The sequence below is a fragment of the Arachis hypogaea genome, chromosome 9, assembly GCF_003086295.3.
Source record: "Arachis hypogaea cultivar Tifrunner chromosome 9, arahy.Tifrunner.gnm2.J5K5, whole genome shotgun sequence".
Lineage (NCBI taxonomy): Eukaryota > Viridiplantae > Streptophyta > Magnoliopsida > Fabales > Fabaceae > Arachis > Arachis hypogaea.
The window spans coordinates 114,267,840-114,287,699 of record NC_092044.1 but is presented as its reverse complement, the minus strand read 5'-3'; the positions used below and the strand labels follow the sequence as shown (position 1 = coordinate 114,287,699).

Genomic DNA, 19,860 nt, shown 5'->3' with positions numbered 1-19,860 from the left:
AAGAGTTAGGTATTAGCATAGCCAATGTCAAGTTAGGTTAGAACTTGAGTGTGAAAAAATTTGGTCAATCCTGTGAAATTGGTGTATGTAATACTTTTAACTATAGTGAAAATTCATCCATTATTGTGGAGGAGACTGGACGTAGGTTGTATAGCACAAGGCAACCGAACCAAGATGCATGCTGGTGTTAGCTTTTCTCTTCTCTGTTGTGTTCTATTTTCTGATATTCATGAGATAAAAATAAATTATCTCATAAATTTCTGCTGCTGAGTACAAACAGAATCAGAATTGAAAGTTTATTTTAAAAGGTCATAACAACAACTCAAAAGGAAGGCATAGATTCAACCCCTCTTCTCTAAGCCTACCACAACCTTCAATTTAATATAATATCTCTGGACATAATGTCTCTGTCTCATCTATCAAACACAATTTTGTGTCTCAGTGTCATGTTTTATAAACAAACACAGCCATATATCATACGGGGAACAATAACCTCTCCCAATCATCAAATTTTTTTTATAAATTATGTACGAATTTTAATTCTTTAAAATTTTTATTTTATTTTTTGTTAATGGTAAATTTTTTTTAACTCTTCCCTCAAAATTAATCTAGTTCCACCCATGACATTAAGTAGTTAATGTTGTAAAATAAATAAAGACGATATATAAACTAAAGAAGTATAAATAGAAGACTTTAGCATTAATATAATTAGTTCGATAAAGATGATTCATATATTTATATGTAGTAACAAAAAGAGAGAGAGAGAGAGAGAGAGAGAAACTATTAATAGTGTATAAAGAGAGAGAATAGTGTTTTATTACTTCTGTGTGTGTTGTCTCGTACCATACCCCATATTTATACATGTATAGGGTTCATATTTTCAACATTTATTAAATGTAAATTCTTTCTTGGTAACATGAATATTCTTTCATGGAAAAATTGAGTCACCCATGATATTAATGGGCATCTATATCCTTTGTGCTTATCACAACACTCTCCCTTGGATGACCATTTAGAATTATTGTCTCGTTAAAACCTTACTAAAGAAAACCCAATGGAAAAAAACTTTAGTGAAGGAAAAAGAGTACAATATCCTTTGTGATGGGGACTACCTCATTAAAAACCTTGTCAAGAAAAACCCAATAGGAAAAAACCTGACCAAGAAAAAAAGAGTACAGTTTCCCCCTTTTGTCGACATAATTTAATGTCTCGAAATCAGTGCATCACAATCTCATGTAGCAATCTTTCAAAGGAGGATTTTGTAAGTGTCGTTGTAAATAGATCTGCCAAATTGTCACTTGAGCAAATCTGTTGGACATCAATTGTCCCTTGATTTTGAAGATCATGAGTGAAGAAGAATTTGGGAGAAATATGCTTTGTTCTATCACATTTGATGTATCCACCCTTAAGTTGAGCAATGCATGTTGTATTATCTTCAAACAGAATAGTTGGAGCTATCTTATGATCAATCAGTCTACATGATGACAGAATATATTGGATTAGACTCCTGAGCCAAAAACACTCACGACTAGCTTCATGTATCGCTAGTATTTCAGCATGATTAGAAGATGTTGCTGCAATCGTCTATTTCGTGGACCTCTGTGATATAACTGTACCACTATATATGAACAGGTATCCTATTTGAGATCTTTCTTTATATGGATCAGGCAAATATTCTGCATCTGCATAGCCAACTAATTGTGACTTGGATCCACAGGGATAAAACAATCTAATATCAACTGTTTCTTGAAGATATCGAAAGATTTGCTTGATTTCACTCCAATGTCTTCAGGAACGATACTTTGCTAGTAAACTCACAGCAAATGATATATCGGGACGTGTATTATTAACAAGATACATTAGTGCTCAAATGGCACTAAGATATGGTACTTCAGGACCAAAGATATCTTCATTTTCTTCCTTAGGACGGAATTGATCCTTATTCGCATCCAAAGATCTTACGATCATTGGGGTACATAATGGATGTGACTTATCCATATAAAATCTCTTCAAGATCTTTTTTGTGTATGTTGTTTGATGAATGAAGATCCCATTTTTTATCCATTAAATGCATATGTAGTTTATGATATGTAGATAAACTGACCAAATTACACAATGTTATCGCATCCACTATAGGGAAATACGTTTCTTCGTAATCTATACCAGGCCTTTGTGAAAAATCTTGTGCTACAAGTCGAGCTTTGTAGCATACAACTTCATTTTTCTTATTTCGTTTTCTCACAAATACCCATCGGTATCCAACATGTTTTACATCTTCTGGTGTACGGACTACAGGTCCAAAGACTTCACGTTTTGCAAGTGAGTCTAATTCAGCTCTCGTGACTTCTTCCCATTTTGGCCAATTATTTCTTTGTCGACATTCTTCGACTGATCTTGGCTCAAGATCCTTACTTTCATGCATGATATTTAATACCACATTATATGAAAATATTTTATTGACAATTGTGTTATTTCGGTCCCATTTATCTCATGTAAATACATAATTTATTGAGATCTTGTTATTTTCATAATTTTCAGGTACCTGAACGACTTCTGGCGTTAAAACTATCTCAGAATTTTGGATAACTGTAGGTGTCTTTACTATGTCTTTTTTTGACAGGAATAGTATTTACCTCTTTTCGCTTTTGAGGATTTTTATCTTTGGAACCGACAGGCCTACCACGCTTCTGGCATGAATTTTGCTTTAGTTGCTACTTGTCCTACTGGGATATCAATTCAAATTGGAGGCATTTTCTGCTGGTATATAAGATTTGGTTATCCTCTTTGTATCGAAAAATGTATCAGGCAATTCATTTGTTATTCTTTGCAAATGTATAATCTTTTGAATTTCTAGTTCACATTGCCTTGATCGAGGATCTGAATGTATCAAGGATGATGCTTTCCAATTAAGTTCCTTTTCAGGAAGCTTATTCTCTCCCCTTAATGTTGAAAATTTTGATTCATCAAAATGACAATCCGTGGCTTTAAATACATCTCCAGCTTGTATCTCGAGATACCTCACTATAGAAAAAGAATCATATCCAATATATATCCCCAAATTTCTTTGGGGTCCCATTTTAATGCGAGAAGGTGGTACAATGGGAACATATATCGCACACCCAAATATTCTTAAATGGAAAATATTTGGCTTCTGGCCAAAAGCTAATTACATAGGAGAGAACTGATGGTAACTCGTTGGCCTCAAACGAATAAGTGCTGCGACATGTAAAATAGCATGCCCCAAACCGAGGTTGGGATATTTGTTCTCATAAGTAAGGGTTTAGCAATTAATTGGAGGCATTTAATAAGTGATTCTGCTAACCCATTTTGTGTGTGAACACGAGCTACTAGATGTTTAAAACTTATTCCATTAGCCATACAATAAACATCAAATGCTTGGGAAGTAAATTCACCAGCATTATCAAGACGAATTACTTTGATTTGATTTTCTAGAAATTGTGCTTTTAATCGAATAATTTGAGCCAGTAATCTGGCAAACGCCAGGTTACGAGAAGACAATAAGCACACATGTGACCATCTCGAAGATGCATCTATCAGGACCATAAAATATCTAAAAGATCCACATGTTGGATGAATAGGTCCACATATATCACCTTGAATCCTTTATAGGAATTCAGAGGACTCAAATCCAATATTTATTGGTGATGGCCTTAAAATTAACTTCCCTTTAAAACATGCAGTACAACAAAATTCACTAGATTTAAGAATCTTCTGGTTCTTTAGTGAATGTCCATAGGAGTTTTCAATAATTCTCCGCCTCATGGTTGTTCCCGGATGACCCAATCGGTCGTGCCAAGTTATGAATTCATTTGTGCTAGTAAACTTCTAGGTTAGAATGACATGTGATTCAATTGCACTAATTTTGGTATAATACAACCCATATGAAAGTGAGGGTAACTTTTCTAATATAACATTTTTATTTAAATCATGAGTTGTGACACATAAGTACTCATGATTTCCTTCATTCATTGTTTCAATATGATATCCATTTCGGCAAATATCTTTGAAACTCAACAAGTTTCTCAGAGACTTGGTAGATAATAGTGCATTATTTATTATAAATTTTGTTCCTCCTGGAAACAAAATTATAGTTCTTCCGGAGCCTTCTATCACATTGTCTAAGCCAATAATAGTATTAACATATTCTTCTTTTGGCACAAGATGAGTAAAATATATATTACTTTTAAGAATATTGTGCGAACTTGCATTATCTACAAGGCAAATATCTTCACAATATGTCCTTGCCATTTTTTTAAAGACAAATAATAATAAAATGAGTAAAAGTACATGCACAATAAAATTATTCACATGAATACTTAACAAACACACATATTAAACTATTCCATCATTGATCAAATAGCTAATACTTCCTTTTGGATCCCCAAAAAAATTAGATACATCATGAGTGGTGGAATTTTCATCATTTGAAACAAAATTTGTTTCCTTTCCTTTGTCATCATTTGAATGTCGTGATCTAGCCCTATGGAGGCGACACATGGAGCCTATCCCGAGAGTCTGGGTGGAACTGATGGGAGTTCTTGTGCATGTCTGGTCTCTGGAATCCTTCTCAAAGATTGGGAGCTTGTGGGAAAAATTAGTGATGCTGGAAGATTTAGCAGAGGCAGCGTGCTCTTTTACTACTACAAGGATCCTTATGGACTCTTTTCTGTGGGAACCTATCCAAGAATGGCTGACCCTGAAGGTTGGTGGGTATGAGTTTCAAGTTTTTGTGAAGGAGGTGGGGAGGGAGGTGTACAGTGCCCAAGTGCACCCTTCTAAGTCAGAAGAAGGTGCAGGAGAAGAAACCGAATTGGTAAAGAATATCAGTTCAGTCTCTCGACATATTTGTAGGGCGGTAAGCTCAGTAGCCATGGAAGAAGTGGTACGAAGCTCAAGTGTAGTCCAAGAGTCCAAGTTAATTGAACAAGGTGATGACTTTTTCAAAGTGCATGACCCTATTCTCGAGGAATTAATAATGCGAGACTGGAGCATGCATACTACATACGGCAAAATCGACATAACTAGCAGACTCATGCTTGATGAAATATTATTAAGGGGGTGTTTAAGGAATTTGGGCCTCTTTGTTCAAAAGGTGAAAGGGAAAATCAGATAGAGGAAGATAGTGAAGACGCTGGGCTGAGGTTAGATGTGGCCCAAAATCTTTTGGGTCTTGAAGGTGGAGTAGTGCAAGAAAGGGGGAATGTCGTGGTGCATAATAAGTGTGGGCCTGTGGGTCTGCTGATTCATTTACCTTTTGGGTCTGACGCGGTGCAAGCATTGGAAATAGGTAGTGAAGGAAACAACTGTAGCTTGGAGGAGGTTGAGGTTTTTTCAAGTATAGATTCCCAGTCTTCTTGCCCATTCCCACCTGGGTTTAGGCCTTGTAAGGACGACAACCACATACACAAACTATTGGAAAGGGAGGTGATCAGAGTCTGCGATGAGACGAAACAACAAGGTAGGGAATTAAGCCTGTATGCCCTAATTTGGAGGGTGAGAATGAGAACTTGAGCGGGGATGTGTGAGGCACGAAGACCTATGAGTTTTTGTGAAGAAGTTGGCATGATCTTCTCAGTAAATGAGGAAAAGGTCATTTTAAAGGAGCTTCAAGGATTGAGGAAGGGCGGCGCAAAAAAAGAAGGGAAGCGTGCTGTTAGAGGAAGCAGGAACCTAGGGAAGAAAGGAAGCTTGACCAACGACAGGAACTACTGCAGAGTTCTACGTTCAGGTGCTAAATTTATTTCATTATGAAATTCTTGTTTTGGAATGTTAGAGGTTTGGGGGGAAGGGAGAAAGAACAAATGGTCAAAAGGGTATGTTTAAGAAATAGAGTTGATTTTGTGAGCTTGTTTGAAACAAAGAAAGGTGGGTGTGACAGAGGGTTGATTAGGAACTTGTGGGGAGATAATGGTATTGATTGGGCTACCGTGGAGTCTTCTTTTTCAGCAGGGGTTATCATTTGTATGTGGCATAAAGAATTTTTTTGTTTGTTCGAATACTTTTAGAAGTGAAAGATGGGTTGTAGTGAAAGGTTGTATCATGGAGCTGAGGTTTGATTGCGCCATTTGTATGGTATACGGTATGCACCTAAGAGATGAAAAGGTAGCTTTCTGAAAATTTCTGGAGGAGGTTAAAAAGATGGTAGGTGTCCCAATTATGTTTGGTGGGGATTTTAGTGAGATCTTGAGAGAGGAAGAAAGGAAAAGAAATAAATCTCTTACGCAGAGTAGTCGCGAGTTTAAACAATGGGTGAGTCACATGGAGTTGATTGATATGAATTTGAGTGGGAGGAAATTTACGTGGTATGGGGAAAAGTATTGTAGTAGAATTGATCGTGTTGTTTTAGACTGTGAGTGGCAGGAGGTGAAGAATGACCTATACTTAAAAGAGTTGAATAGGGCTCTTTCAGATTATTACCCTTTGCTGTTAGCCTCTGAGGATCTTGATTGGGGACCAAAGCCTTTTAGGACTTTGGATACTTGGTTGTTGCATGGAAACTTTGTTAATATGGTCAGAGAGGAATGGAGTAAGTTGGATGGAGGCCAGATTCTAGAGAAGTTTAAGGCTATTAGGATGCCGCTTAGGGTGTGGAACAAGGAGAGATTTGGCTACATTGACTATAATATTCAAAAAGTGGAAGATGAAATTGAAATTATTGATGAGAAGCTGGAGAGTGGTGAAGTTGATGAATGCTTGCAGGCTAGAATGAAGGCCCTTAGGGTATTGGCAGAGCGCTGGTATCAGCGAAAGGACAAACATTAGAAACAATTGTCTAGATCTAACTTTGCTTCAAAGATGGATAGAAACACAAAAATCTTTCATGCCTTAGCAAAAACGAGAAAAAGAGGTAAAAGACTAGAGGAGATCATGATTGATGGAAAGATTTTTAGAGGTCCGAGAAGAGTTATGGGAGAAATAAGAATGTTCTTTAAGCGGTTGTATACTGAAGAGTAGTTCTATGATATTGGGTTTGACCAAGGGCAAGTAAACAGAATCTCGAATGAGGAGGCTAATTGGGTGGAGAGGGATCCATCTGTTGAAGAGATTAAAGGAGTTGTTTAGGAGTGCGAGCCCTCAAGGGCAGCAGGTCCAGATGGTTTCAACTTCAATGTATTCGAAAACTTTGGGATGTGATTGGGAAGGATTTCTGTGAAACTGTTCTGGTATCAGCGAAAGGACAAACATTAGAAACAATTGTCTAGATCTAACTTTGCTTCAAAGATGGATAGAAACACAAAATTATTTCATGCCTTAGCAAAAACGAGAAAAAGAGGTAAAAGACTAGAGGAGATCATGATTGATGGAAAGATTTTTAGAGGTCCGAGAAGAGTTATGGGAGAAATAAGAATGTTCTTTAAGCGGTTGTATACTGAAGAGTAGTTCTATGATATTGGGTTTGACCAGGGGCAAGTAAACAGAATCTCGAATGAGGAGGCTAATTGGGTGGAGAGGGATCCATCTGTTGAAGAGATTAAAGGAGTTGTTTAGGAGTGCGAGCCCTTAAGGGCAGCGGGTCCAGATGGTTTCAACTTCAATGTATTCGAAAACTTTGGGATGTGATTGGGAAGGATTTATGTGAAACTGTTCTGGGAATTTTTTATAGTAGGACAATGCCAAAACAAGCAAACTTGACTTAGGTATCTTTTTCTCACAAAGGAGGAAATAATAACTTAAAAGAATATAGGCCTGTTAGCATGGTGGGCTATGTTTATAAAGTCATCTCGAAGCTTTTGGTGAATAGAATGCGTTCTTTTATGCCAAGGCTTGTGGGAGAGGTTCAATTAGCTTTTGTGGGTGGTAGGAAGATTTTTGATGGGGCTCTCATAGCTTGTGAAGTGGTGAATTGGGTGAGAAAGAAAAGAGTTCCGGCATGGATTGTTAAATTGAATTTTCAGAAAGCCTATAATTGCGTTAGATGGAGCTTCGTGGAGAAAGTCTTAGTTAATATGGGGTTTGGCATGAAATAGAGGGGGTGGATTCAAGCTTGCTTGAAGGCCTCTATGTCAATTCTAGTAAATGGTTGTCCTACCAAACCATTCAACTTGGAAAGGGGGCTTTGGCAAGGTGACCTAATTTCGTCGTTTCTATTTGTTTTGGTTGGAGAAATCGTAAATAGCATGATGTGCCGCCTGAGGGAGAAAGGTTTGTTGAAACCTCTAGAGGTGGGTATCAATAGAGTGAAGTTGTCTCATTTACAATTTGTTGATGACACGATTTTATTTTGTTAATGTGAGTTAGAAACTGTTAGAGGCTATAGAAGATTGCTACAAGGTTTTGAGAAGATGTCTGGATTGAAGATTAACTTTGGAAAGTCAGCGATTATTGGTCTTAACTGTGATGAATGAGTGGTGGACTTAGCTTGTGAAGTTTTAGGGTGTTCTAAAGCAAATCTGTCAATCAAGTATCTCGGTATTCCGCTTGGAGCTAATCCTAAAACGGTAGAAACTTGGAAGCCTGTAATAAATAAAGTAGAGAAGAGGCTGAGTGGTTGGAAGGAAAAATTTCTGTCGAAGGCTGGTAAGCTTGTTTTGATTAAAGCCATCCTAAATAATCTCCCAATGTACTATCTAAGCATCTTCAAGATGCCAACAGCTGTGGCAAAAAAGATTGTGTCTTTACAATGGGGTTCTTTTGGGGAAAGGCGGATAGGAGTAGGGGGATGCCGACTATCAAGTGGGATGTCATTCAGAGACCTGAAAGTCAAGGTGGTTTTGGCGTGGGCGATGTAGTGTTAAAGAACATGGCCCTTTTATTCAAGTGGTGGTGGAGGTTCGAAAAGAAGGAGTGTCCTCTTTGGAAACATGTTATTTGTTCTTGTAATAAAATTAGTAACTTGAATTTGCTGGTTGGTATGGAGGGGAAAGGCAGTGGAGGTGTGTGGCCAGAAATTATGCAGATTGGTGTGAAAAATAGGGAGCTCTTGAGGGTGTTTAGAGAAGGTTTGCAGTTGATGGTTGGGGATGGGAATAGGACTAGTTTCTGGAACAATGTGTGGATAAAAGGTGGAGCTCTTAAGGTTGCTGTAGCTTTTGACAAAGATTGTCACATTAGCGATTGCGATTTTTGGGATGGGCTGTCTTGGGTGTGGCAATTTCATTGGAGGCATAATATTTGGCAGTGGAAGGAGGAGGAGGTGCAGGAGATGCTGAAGTCCTTGCCAAAGCTGGGTGCTTTTAGGGGTGGTGAAGATTCGATAGCTTGGCGGTTTGATAATTTGGGATCAAATTCTAGTGAAAGCTCGAAAGAAAGCTATCTTTAAGCGATAGGACTTGTGTACCCCGAGAAACGTATTCCGCAGGACAGGATCCTTTTCTTTGAAATCCTTCTTGCAGGTGTATCTTAATCAGCAGGGAGTGTGTGTTAATAGCTTTATCTTGAAGCTTTGGAAGGGGTCTGCCCCGCCTCGTGTGAAACTGCTGTCTTGGTTTGTAATGCATGACAAACTTAATACCAGAGAGAAACTATTCAACTGTGGTATTGCCCCCCAGCCGGAGTGTGTGCTTTGTGGAAAGATTCCAGAGTCCGTTCACCACCTCTTCTTTGGTTGTGAGCAAGAATGGAAGGTTTGGTCTTTGGTGTTAAACAAATTCAATGTGATGTGGGGATGGCCTGAGGAGTCTCTTAGGTGTTTTGAATCTTGGATTGGTAGGAGTGTCTCTAAAAATTATAAAGACAGGTGGTTTCTATATTTTTTGCAATTCTATGGAGCTTGTGGAAAGCTAGAAATAAGATTATTTTTAATGGAGAGCTGTTTTTTTTAGAGTCAGTCATTAATGAAGTAGAAGTGTGTGTTAACTGCTGGTCTCTTCCTTTGGCTCCTATTGGTTGATAGCTGGCTTAGCTTAACGGTCATACAAAAATAATCTTCTTTCTCTTTGAGGTGTTGTTGCTATTATTTTTGTTGGGGGTCTGGTTTTGGCTTTGTTTATTGGGAAGTGTTGTCTTAGTTTAACTGTGTATTTATGTTTTCTTTGCCTTGTTGTTTTTGTCTTGTTTAATTGTGATTGAGGGCTGCCTTTTGTGAGGTGGTTTGACTTGTAACCTCATCTCCTATGAGGCCTTAGTGAAGATAAAACTATAAAAAAAAAAGGATGCTTGATAAAGATTAACTAAGTGCATTGGGGTATGACAGGTACGTATCCAATGGCCCTTTTCACCACAACGGAAGCATTTATCATCAATTGATTTACTTTACCCATTGTTTCTTTCTTTATCCTACTTCTGTTGAGATAATTTATTGTGACTATAATTTTTCTTCCTTCCATAATTTTTTTTATTACCAAAATCTTGTCATTTACCTCTTATGGGATAATAATTTGCCGCATTTACTTCAGGAAATGGGATGGCGCCAGTTGGACATGCTTCATGATTCTTTATAAGTAATTCATTGTTGCGTTTAGCAACAAGAAGGCAAAAAATTAAGTCAGAATATTTTTTTAAATCATTTTTCTCGATACTGCTGTTGCAGGAGCACATTCGAGGCAAGGAAGGTCGAGAAAGTTTTCTCTAACATATCGGGCTTGAGGAAGTATCACCGTCTTTTGATTATTGTACCTTTCTTCAAGGTCTTTCCACATATCTGCAGGATCTTTTAATGTGGGATATTCATTTTTCAATCATACGTCAAGATGACGACAAAGGAAAATCATGGCTTTGGTTTTATCCTTTTGGGATGTATTATTTTCAGCCTTAATAGTATCTTCAAGATTCATTGAATCAAGATGAATTTTAGCATCAAGTATCCATGATAAATAATTGTTTCCAGATATATCAAGAGCATTAAATTCAAGATGAGAGAGTTTCGACATAATGAAAATTTGTTACCTGGAGTCTTCCTAAAATTTGATCAGAGTCTCGTGCTGATAACGTGTTGTAGAATAAATAAAGACGATATATAAACTAAAGAAGTATAAATAGAAGACTATAGCATTAATATAATTAGCTCAATAAAGATGATTCATATATTTATATGTAGTAACGAAAAGAGAAAGAGAGAGAGAGAGAGAAACTATTAATAGTGTATAAAGAGAGAAAATAGTATTTTATTGCTTCTGTGTGTATTGTCTCGTACCATACCCCCTATTTATACATGTATAGGGTTCATATTTTCAACATTTATTAAATGTAAATTATTTCTTGATAACATGAATATTTTTTTATAAAAAAATTGAATCACTCATAATATTAATGGACATTCACATCCTTTGTGCTTATCACAACAGTTAAAAAATAATTAAAAAAGAATAGCATCTAGTTCTATTTCTAGTTCTCTACTAATAATAAAGGATATAAATAGTTATTAAACTACCTTTTCTTGTATACTACAATCACTCTAATTTTATATATTTTAAAATACGGAATCAAATTAATTTTTAAAAATTTTTAAATCAAACATTTTAATATTTATTAAATTTTTATTATTTTAGAAGTTATTGAAATGAGTTAATAATCTTTTTATAAAAACTAAAAATGATCAATTTATTTTATAACGATATTTGTTGAAATTTGATTACCTTATAATAAAATTTATTTGGAGATTATTTTTTTACCAGGTATATTAAATATTTTATTATAAGTGACAAAAGGATTAAATTGTCTCACAAAAGTAATTTTCAATGAATTTTAAAGTAATAAAATTTTATTGGGATCAATGTATTAATTTGAAATTCGTTAGGAATCAATTTAAAGGTATATTGTATATTTTATATAATGGTACGGATTTACTAATATAGTATGATACAACTAACTTTATACAGAAATTACATTTCTAATAAATCTGTATGTTAAATTAATTTACACATATTTTGTAGTTCTAGTAAATCTTTAAAATGCGATTTTCTTATTAACGCAATTTAAGTTAGAATCAGACACCTTAAATGACGTAATTAGGTTTACAATACATAATTAGAGAATGAACAAACAGAAAAAAAATATAAATCTTTATTGTTTTTGATATTTAGATTTATAGTTTGTTTATATGTTTAATGTTGTCTTGCAAATTAAGCACTCCTAGCTAGAACAATACTTGTGATAATATTATTTAAATTACAGAGTTTAGTTTTTTTTTTCTTTTTAAGGACAAAAATTATATTTTTTTTAATGAGATTAATACTATATTGTTGTAAATCACTAAATTATGTAAATTATACAGAAACTCACGGATTAGTAGTAAATTATAAAATGGTAAATTATTAAATGGAGCTCTGAATTTTTGATCTACAACAAATTTATCTTTAGCCTACCGAGTTATAAGATGTATTGGAAAACAAAAAATACATATAATTGACATAATAAATGTATAAAAAAAACCTTTAGATATTTATGTTTTATTTAATCATTACAACACTAGTTTGATATATATTTTTAATAGATAAATAAATGTTTCTTTTTTGGTTTTTATTTGTCCACTAATAATCCATATATAAATTTTGTTTAAAATTCACTTCTACTTGACACCGTCCAAAAAAGAGAGTAGAAAGTAGTAACCGAGTTCCCCTTGGTTCATTTTATCAAATCCGATGGTTTATTTAGCTTACATGACATTGTCTCCATCCATAACAACAGCAAGCACGATATATTTGAACAAAATAAATAAAGCTCATATATAAATTGCGAGTAATACTGATACACTATTTATACTTAAAAAAAAGTAAATTAAAAAAAAATACAAAATAAAACACTATTCCACAAAGAAAACCGATTCTAGTGAATGATAAATAATAATAAACAGAGAGCATTTAGGAAGGATATGACGAGTAAGGAATAATGACATCTTTAATCCTCATAAAACTTTGCTTCTAGAAAAAGTGATTTGTCTGGCATTAACTTCAGAAAATGAGCTTTAAGAATATTTTTGAATTACAATGTATGTCTCTTCCCTATACTCTAAATGGATACTTTTAAATTAATTATGATGCTAGTTATTTTGGTTCGAGTGATAATATTGGTTTTGTTTGTGTTATTAGAGATTGTAATGGGAGTTGGCAAAACGGGTGTTTGGGAATGATTGAGAGTAATTGTTTTCTATTTGGAGAGAATATCTCTTAGGTTGGGATGTGCGTCAACGAGATGTTATTTGTGAGACGGATTATATGAAAGCATTTAATCTTGTTATTCAAGATGATTTTGGGTTTATTAATCCATTGGTGTTCGAAATAAGAGATATCATGCATTGGAATTGGCATATTGACTTTCATTTAATTATGAAAAATGCAAATACAGTAGTAAATACTATGGTAAAAATAACAATGAAGTTACAACTTTCTTATATGGAGCTTCTTTCCTTGAGAGAAGTTTAACAGTAGTTTTAAACGAGACTATCCCTCTATTTAAGCCGTTCTTTTATTTTGTTTATTTTATTTTTCTTTGTTTAGTTTATTTCGGTCACAAATAAAAACAATAACATAAGACGCCTTTAATATAATTAGAGGGGGTCATAACCGCAAGGGGTAATCAACCACTTTATATACGTGAGATGAGATGAGATGTCTTCAGAAATCCATGTAAATATGTACAGTTTCCTGACTTATATTTTATACAAGAGATTCAATCTTCTTGAGTAGCTTCATCATCACCTTCATCCATGGCATCATCCAGTTTTTCATTCTCTTCAACATGGTCACAACACTGAGTTTCTTCATCAGACATAGTTCCACCCTCTGCATTGATTCTACCTTCATTGCCACTGTTGCTACAAGTCTGCGTGTCCGAGTCAGTTGAACTGCCATCTTTCTCTTGCTTTTCACCACAATTATATGCAGAACCTCCAAACTTCTCCCTCAAATCAGGAGCAACAATGCCAATCATATCCCGGAGTGCTTGCCGCTCATTCCATCTAGCGGCAGCATCGTCAGAACGAGTGTTCTGACTCTCAGCCACCACAATATTTGAATCATGCAATGGACCACAACCTTCATTATTGTCTCTGCTTGGAGATTCATTGTCTCCATGCACAGAAGGGGCTGTACTGCAAGCCCAGCTGCCAGCAACTTCGGAAGTTAAAAGGTCTGCTGTTCTGATTGTGCCTCCAACTTCGGTATCCTCAATAACTTTTTCAGTGTCTACAGGATCATGTAATTGCAACGGATGCACGATCATGGGCTTGCTCCTCAGTTTCTTGTACATTTACATCATCATCACACTGCATAGTGTCCCCATCTAAAGCACCAGATTTATCCAAATCAACATGCTTTACGCCATAATTTGAAGGACTTTCAGTTCCCAGAACTCGCTCAGTACCGCCAGCGCCTCCATCCATCATAGCTGTTGTGCCAAGACCATCAATATCAGAACCAAAGCCACCTCTTACATCATGATCATGATTTGCACTGGTGAACTCTTGTGTATTTTGGCATTCTTGACTTCTCACCTCACAGTCATGCTTCTCAGTGACACTAGCTTCATTGCTTGAGGTTTCTACTTGATCCCTGTTGCACTTCTGTGTAGATGCAGTTGATCCTGCCTTTGCAGCATTTTTGCTATGGTATCCTGCAACTTCTCTCTCTCTTCCAGGGGTTCCACCGATCACTCCATCCATATCTACAGAAGTATTCTCGTAATTCTCTTCGTCTTCAAGAGTTCTCTGCATAGCCTTTAATTGCTCCTGTTGCTTGGCAAAGAGTACTTGTATTTCCTCAGTAGTGGAATAAAATGCCCGTAGTTGTGTTTCCCTGCATGACATCAATGAGCTTCAGTGGCAAAATCAAAGCATAATGCAGGTGTAGAAGTTGCCTCGTAAAGTTAAAGTGCCGATCAGCATTAATACAAACAGTGCAACGCTGCAGCATGTTAACCAACAGGGACTACTAAACAAAGCTGATTAACTCAGCATGAATGACATATCCAACAGATGAATACCAGGATCTGCAATTTTTACTGCAATGACATTGTTGAGTAGTCCATTCTAATAAATACAACAAAAACTATTCAGCCACGGTCCTACTTTTATTTAGGCTCAATTGCTCTGCTAATTGCTTTCATATTCTTGTAGATGTTTATACATCCTTTATTCTTCATATTTTCAGGGTAGCTAAAATCCATTCAGAATCTATGATAGTAATGTTCACATAACCATAATATACACACTAGTGATGATTCTAATTAAGAAGTCATAGAATTCCCGTTCCTGTCTATTGTAATCACCAATTTAAGAAAAAATTCCTATATGTAAACTGTAAAGCAAGCCAAAGAATTACAGTATTCAAGTAAAGTAGCCCATCCTGCGATGTCCTCTAATATTCTTTTCTACATAAGGTTTCATTCTTACATAATTTTCAAACTACAGTTGTCCAGTGATCATATTAAACAGAAACAACTTGTGGCTTACCGAAGCATAAGTCTTTCCCTGGCACCTCTTAACCTCCTCCTCTCAAAATCTAGATCCCGCATTGCGGCATTTATCTCAAGCTCAAGAATAGAAACTTTAGCCCATGCTTCTTCTCGAGCTGCCTGCTAACAACAGCAACAAATATTTTCAGTTTCACATAAAGAAACTTCACCACCAAAATAAAAGAAGAGCGAGCTAAAAAATATAAATGAAAGATAGAAGAGAATAAGGGGGGATATTGAATTAGAAAGCTGAAGCAACTTATTAATTAGAAGTTATCAGTCTAGCAACATATAAATAAGATACTGTCATACTCTGAAGTCTCACGGAAATAAGTCATTAACAGTAACAGCAATCGGTGGAAAGCAGCAATCGGTGGGAAGCAGACATCATTTAGACAAACACCTTTAAACAAAAACATTCTTGGAAAATGAAATTCCAATATCTACCTTTTCACCCTCAAGCTCTTGGTTTAATCTTCTTGTTTCTTCTTCAAGTTCTTCTATTTTCTGCTCCATGAATTTGCATTTTTGTTCAGCAAGATAGTAACCAAATCCAAAATATGAAAAAAGACATAATACACACAACTATATGAGTACCTTTGTTTGATTTGCAGTGGTCAGCTTCTCCTCATGCAATTCCATTTCCAACTGGCGAACCTTATTATCAGACACAACCATCTTTTGCCTAGTATCATCCTGCAACAAAATAGAACGAAGGCACAAACCTATTTATGAAATACACAAGTTGTCGCCCATTGTAGGCTAAACATGAGCAGAACCATACCAGTTTGGACCTCAAGGTTTCAACTAGCAAATACCTTTCCCTCTCTGACTCCTACAACATTCAGAAAGAATGACAGCTTAAAAGCTTCAAAATCAAAGGGAGTACAGTTTCTTACTAATTTAGCGACAAAACCTTCAAACCTGAAGCTTATTTATTGTTTCTTGTAGTTCTCTTTCTCTTCTTAAGGCAGCATCAGTGTGTCGTCTTAATTCCTCTTGAGCCTCAGACTGGGCTCTAAAAACAGCAGCCTTTAGATCAGTTGTGGCCTTTTCCCGCTCTTCTTTTCGCTGAGTCCGCTCGTCATCTAATTGTTCCTTGAGTTCAGCTATATTTACTTTCTGACTGCATGCAGAGGAGCAAGGGAGAGGGACTCAATTATCAAACAGTGCAAGTTGAATACAGCTAGCATAACCATGCTGGGGCAAAAGGTTTAATACTAATCATGGTACCAAAAGTTTCATCCTCCTCCAACAGTCAGTACCAAAATTCATCCCCAGGATGTTACACACAAGGATATAGACTGTACATAAGCACTAAATCATTCCACATTCCCAATTCTCATTGCAACATAAAAATCAATCAATCAAGGAGCAGCTCAAGCTCAAACTACATAAGAATGAACAACTTCATTCCTATGACACTTGAATCAACATTGAACACTAAAGAAGTGAAGAACTCAAAATCAAGAATTAAATAGCTCAGAATTATATAGATCATACCTACTTATTATAGTATTTGCTTCAGCACATGACTGCATAGAAGCACTCAGCCTTTCATTGAGGTCTTCAATGGCATGTTTCTGTTCAGCAGTTACTCTATTAAAATCGCCTAGTTCCTTGTGTTTTAGATCTACACTTTGTTGTAATTCTTTTAATTGATCAAGGTAACATTTTGCAACAGACTCCTTGGCTGATTGTAATTCCTATAAAATGGATTGTGGATTAGGTAAGACATTGTAGACCACATATTAATATAACAAAGAACAACTTGAGATTGAACATTTTTATATTAAAATCTGCATGCAGAGTTTTAGAAGAGCACATAAATTGAAAATACATCAGCTACATACACTTTCATGACGATCAGCAGCAACACGGTTGTCATTACGCAAAGTATCAATTAATACCACCTGATTCTCCAACTGCTTCCTCAGCTCCTGCCAAGAATAAGATAGGATACAATTAACATGAGGAAAAATAAGGGTAAGAAAGGAGGAGTTTACAGTGCTTAGGATATTGCATCCTTTTAAAATAACGTACTGTGTTTGATCTTTGAAGGCTTCGAAAATCATCAAGAGAAATGGGACCTTCAGGGGCACCAATGCCTAAGCCTTTCAATCTCTTGCTTTCAGAGGCACAACCCTCTATATAAGATAAGAAAAAGTAAGACAGAAATTTTAAAAAGCACCACAAACTCAAATAAAACAAATATCTATATCAACCATGATGTATCTTTCAAATAACTTTCTGATAGAAAATTATATTATATATCATAATTATCAATTAGAACTTATATAACACGAATAGGAAGTAAACAGTTGATCACATGAAGTTATATGAAGAAGCTGCAAATGTCAAAATCAAATGTATAGGAAAATTCTGAATATCACAACATGCTATAATATAATTTTCAAGCTTGAATTCTATAATGAACATAATAGGAGTAGAATGCTATAATGACAAAAACTAGTAAATTAAGTTCGGTTAATCATAACATTACCCGCTTTTCGCTTAGCAGCTGCATTATCTGGCATGGGGGTGAACAAAAGAACCTCTCGATATACAAAAGAAAATGTAAGATCTGTATAAAAAGATACAAAATATTTCTTGAGGGAACCAAAAAACCTGAAATCCCATTTATTAAAGAAAAAATGAAAATTCTGACTTCTGATAACTGGAAAGCATTCATACTGTGCTGAGGAGGAGCAGCAAACGATATAATATCACCATGGCAGACTTTGACAGCAGGACCATTCTTTTTTAACTTCTCCCAGTTAAGATAAGTTCCATTTGTGCTGAACAAGACTTTACAAAAATCAGAATATGACAAGGGTGAAATTTTCCCATAGGAAGGATGGAAATAGCCAAGCTCTGAAAAAGAATCCACAACCTTGTATCTTTCAAGAAAATTGATGTTGTGTCCACCATATTTTCGTTTGTAATCGACATCCTGTATATTCTACAATGATTTGCACTGATGTTGTTCGAATCAATCTGGAATCGCACATCATCCACCAATCGGCCAATGCAGTGCTCATCCGCAGTTAGTAAAATATTAATTCCCTGGTCAGAATCAACCATTCAATCAAATCAAATAAAATCAAATGAAGAGGAGTAATCAATAGTTACAGAAAAAAGAACAATTAAATGAAGAAAAGGTGCCAATACCATTGGTCACAGCTGCGGTTCAACTACCACTGACTGTAATTTCATAATAACTTTGCTGCAAATCCATAATATTTACAGCACAGTTCAATCTTGTTGACATGTATTAAGAGTCTGTTTGTTTGACCATCTTTTGTAATTAAAAAAAAAAAAATTGCTTTGAAAAAATTCTCTTACTTTGCAGACTGTTTGAACAATATATAAATGAATAAACAAATTGAAATATCTAAATGCACACTAATGCCCAAATTATTGCATGCATGTAATCATCGCAAGTTCATAAGGTTTATGTACTGAATCCGACAGGTCGTGGCTTATATCAGAGATCAAGCTGCAAGCTTGTCACTTTTCACTTTCAGAGGCATAAAGGTTCACTTCACTTGCATTTTTCAAATAAGGAAACCGCAACTACAAAGAAACCTATAAATTAGAGCAACTGAGATTTTATCTGAGAAGGGAGAAAGAAAGAACCTGGAGCCTTTTACGGGCATTGTGTGAGATGGCGGTGAGGACGCCCCAAACTTGAGGATCAGAGAAGTGAAGAGGCTGAGATGCAATGTTTGAAGCAACGGAAACAATGCGATCCCTTGCGGTGGGGCTCGACGGTTGCTTCTGCGGTAAGTGCTCGTTACCAGCAGGAGGAGGAAGAGGCTTCGAAGCTTTGGTGATAGGGGATTCCGATTTCTCGTTCTCCACCGCCATTGACATTACAGAGTGAGGGGAGTTGAGTGACTGAGAATGAGAAAGGGAAAGGGAGGAAATTTGGCGGGGATTTTGAAACCCTAATTTGATTGATTTTGGGAGCGAAGTGAAGTAGTTAAAAGTTACCATATAAAAAATATTAAATTGATGGCTAAAATTATTGATAAAAAATAGGGTAAAAAACACAAATAAACTATAAGAGGAAAGTTGTTACGTGAATAAGCCAAATTGAATATTGATTTACGAATGAGTCAAAGCATACTTATATGTAATTCGAACCTATTTTGTTCGAACTACATTTGCATATAAATCGAACCTATTTGGTTCGAACTACACGCACATAATTCGAACTTAATTGGTTCGAATTACTCATGATTAAGTGCCACCACAAATTCGAACCTAATTAGTTCGAATTACGTACAATTGGGCTATATAAAGAGTTCGAATCAAGCAAATTCGAACCACTTTTCATTTCCCATACCCCACCAAATTCCAGAGAAAACGACCCAGATTCGATCCAAGAAATAGTAGAACCGAAGACTCAGCTGATAGGGGATGATCCTGCAAGGCTGTACCGGTTGGACGGGGTTGCTCATATAGCCGGGGTCATCAACGACGAGGTTAGTACATAGAAATTTTGTG

General features: G+C 35.8%; 1 protein-coding gene and 1 pseudogene across 1 annotated transcript; one reads left to right on the top strand and one right to left on the bottom strand.

Moving 5' to 3' along the window:
* Positions 1 to 7,715: 7,715 nt before the first annotated feature.
* Positions 7,716 to 8,366, top strand: LOC114924464 (uncharacterized). The gene is made up of 3 exons (XM_029289062.1): positions 7,716 to 7,868; positions 7,989 to 8,163; positions 8,260 to 8,366. The coding sequence occupies exons 1-3, from the start codon at positions 7,716 to 7,718 to the stop codon at positions 8,364 to 8,366; spliced, it is 435 nt and encodes a 144-aa protein (XP_029144895.1).
* Positions 8,367 to 13,457: 5,091 nt separating this feature from the next.
* Positions 13,458 to 19,442, bottom strand: LOC112712155 (uncharacterized; annotated as a pseudogene).
* Between the last annotated feature and the right edge of the window lie 418 nt (positions 19,443 to 19,860).

Excerpts from the sequence above, each read along its gene's own strand:
- LOC114924464 (XM_029289062.1), top strand. The coding sequence starts at position 7,716 with ATGGTGGGCTATGTTTATAAAGTCATCTCGAAGCTTTTGGTGAATAGA. Across the intron at positions 7,869-7,988 it reads CTTGTGAAGTGGTGAATTGG|AGGGGGTGGATTCAAGCTTG; the intron begins GTGAGAAAGAAA and ends GGCATGAAATAG. Across the intron at positions 8,164-8,259 it reads GTGCCGCCTGAGGGAGAAAG|AAACTGTTAGAGGCTATAGA; the intron begins GTTTGTTGAAAC and ends AATGTGAGTTAG.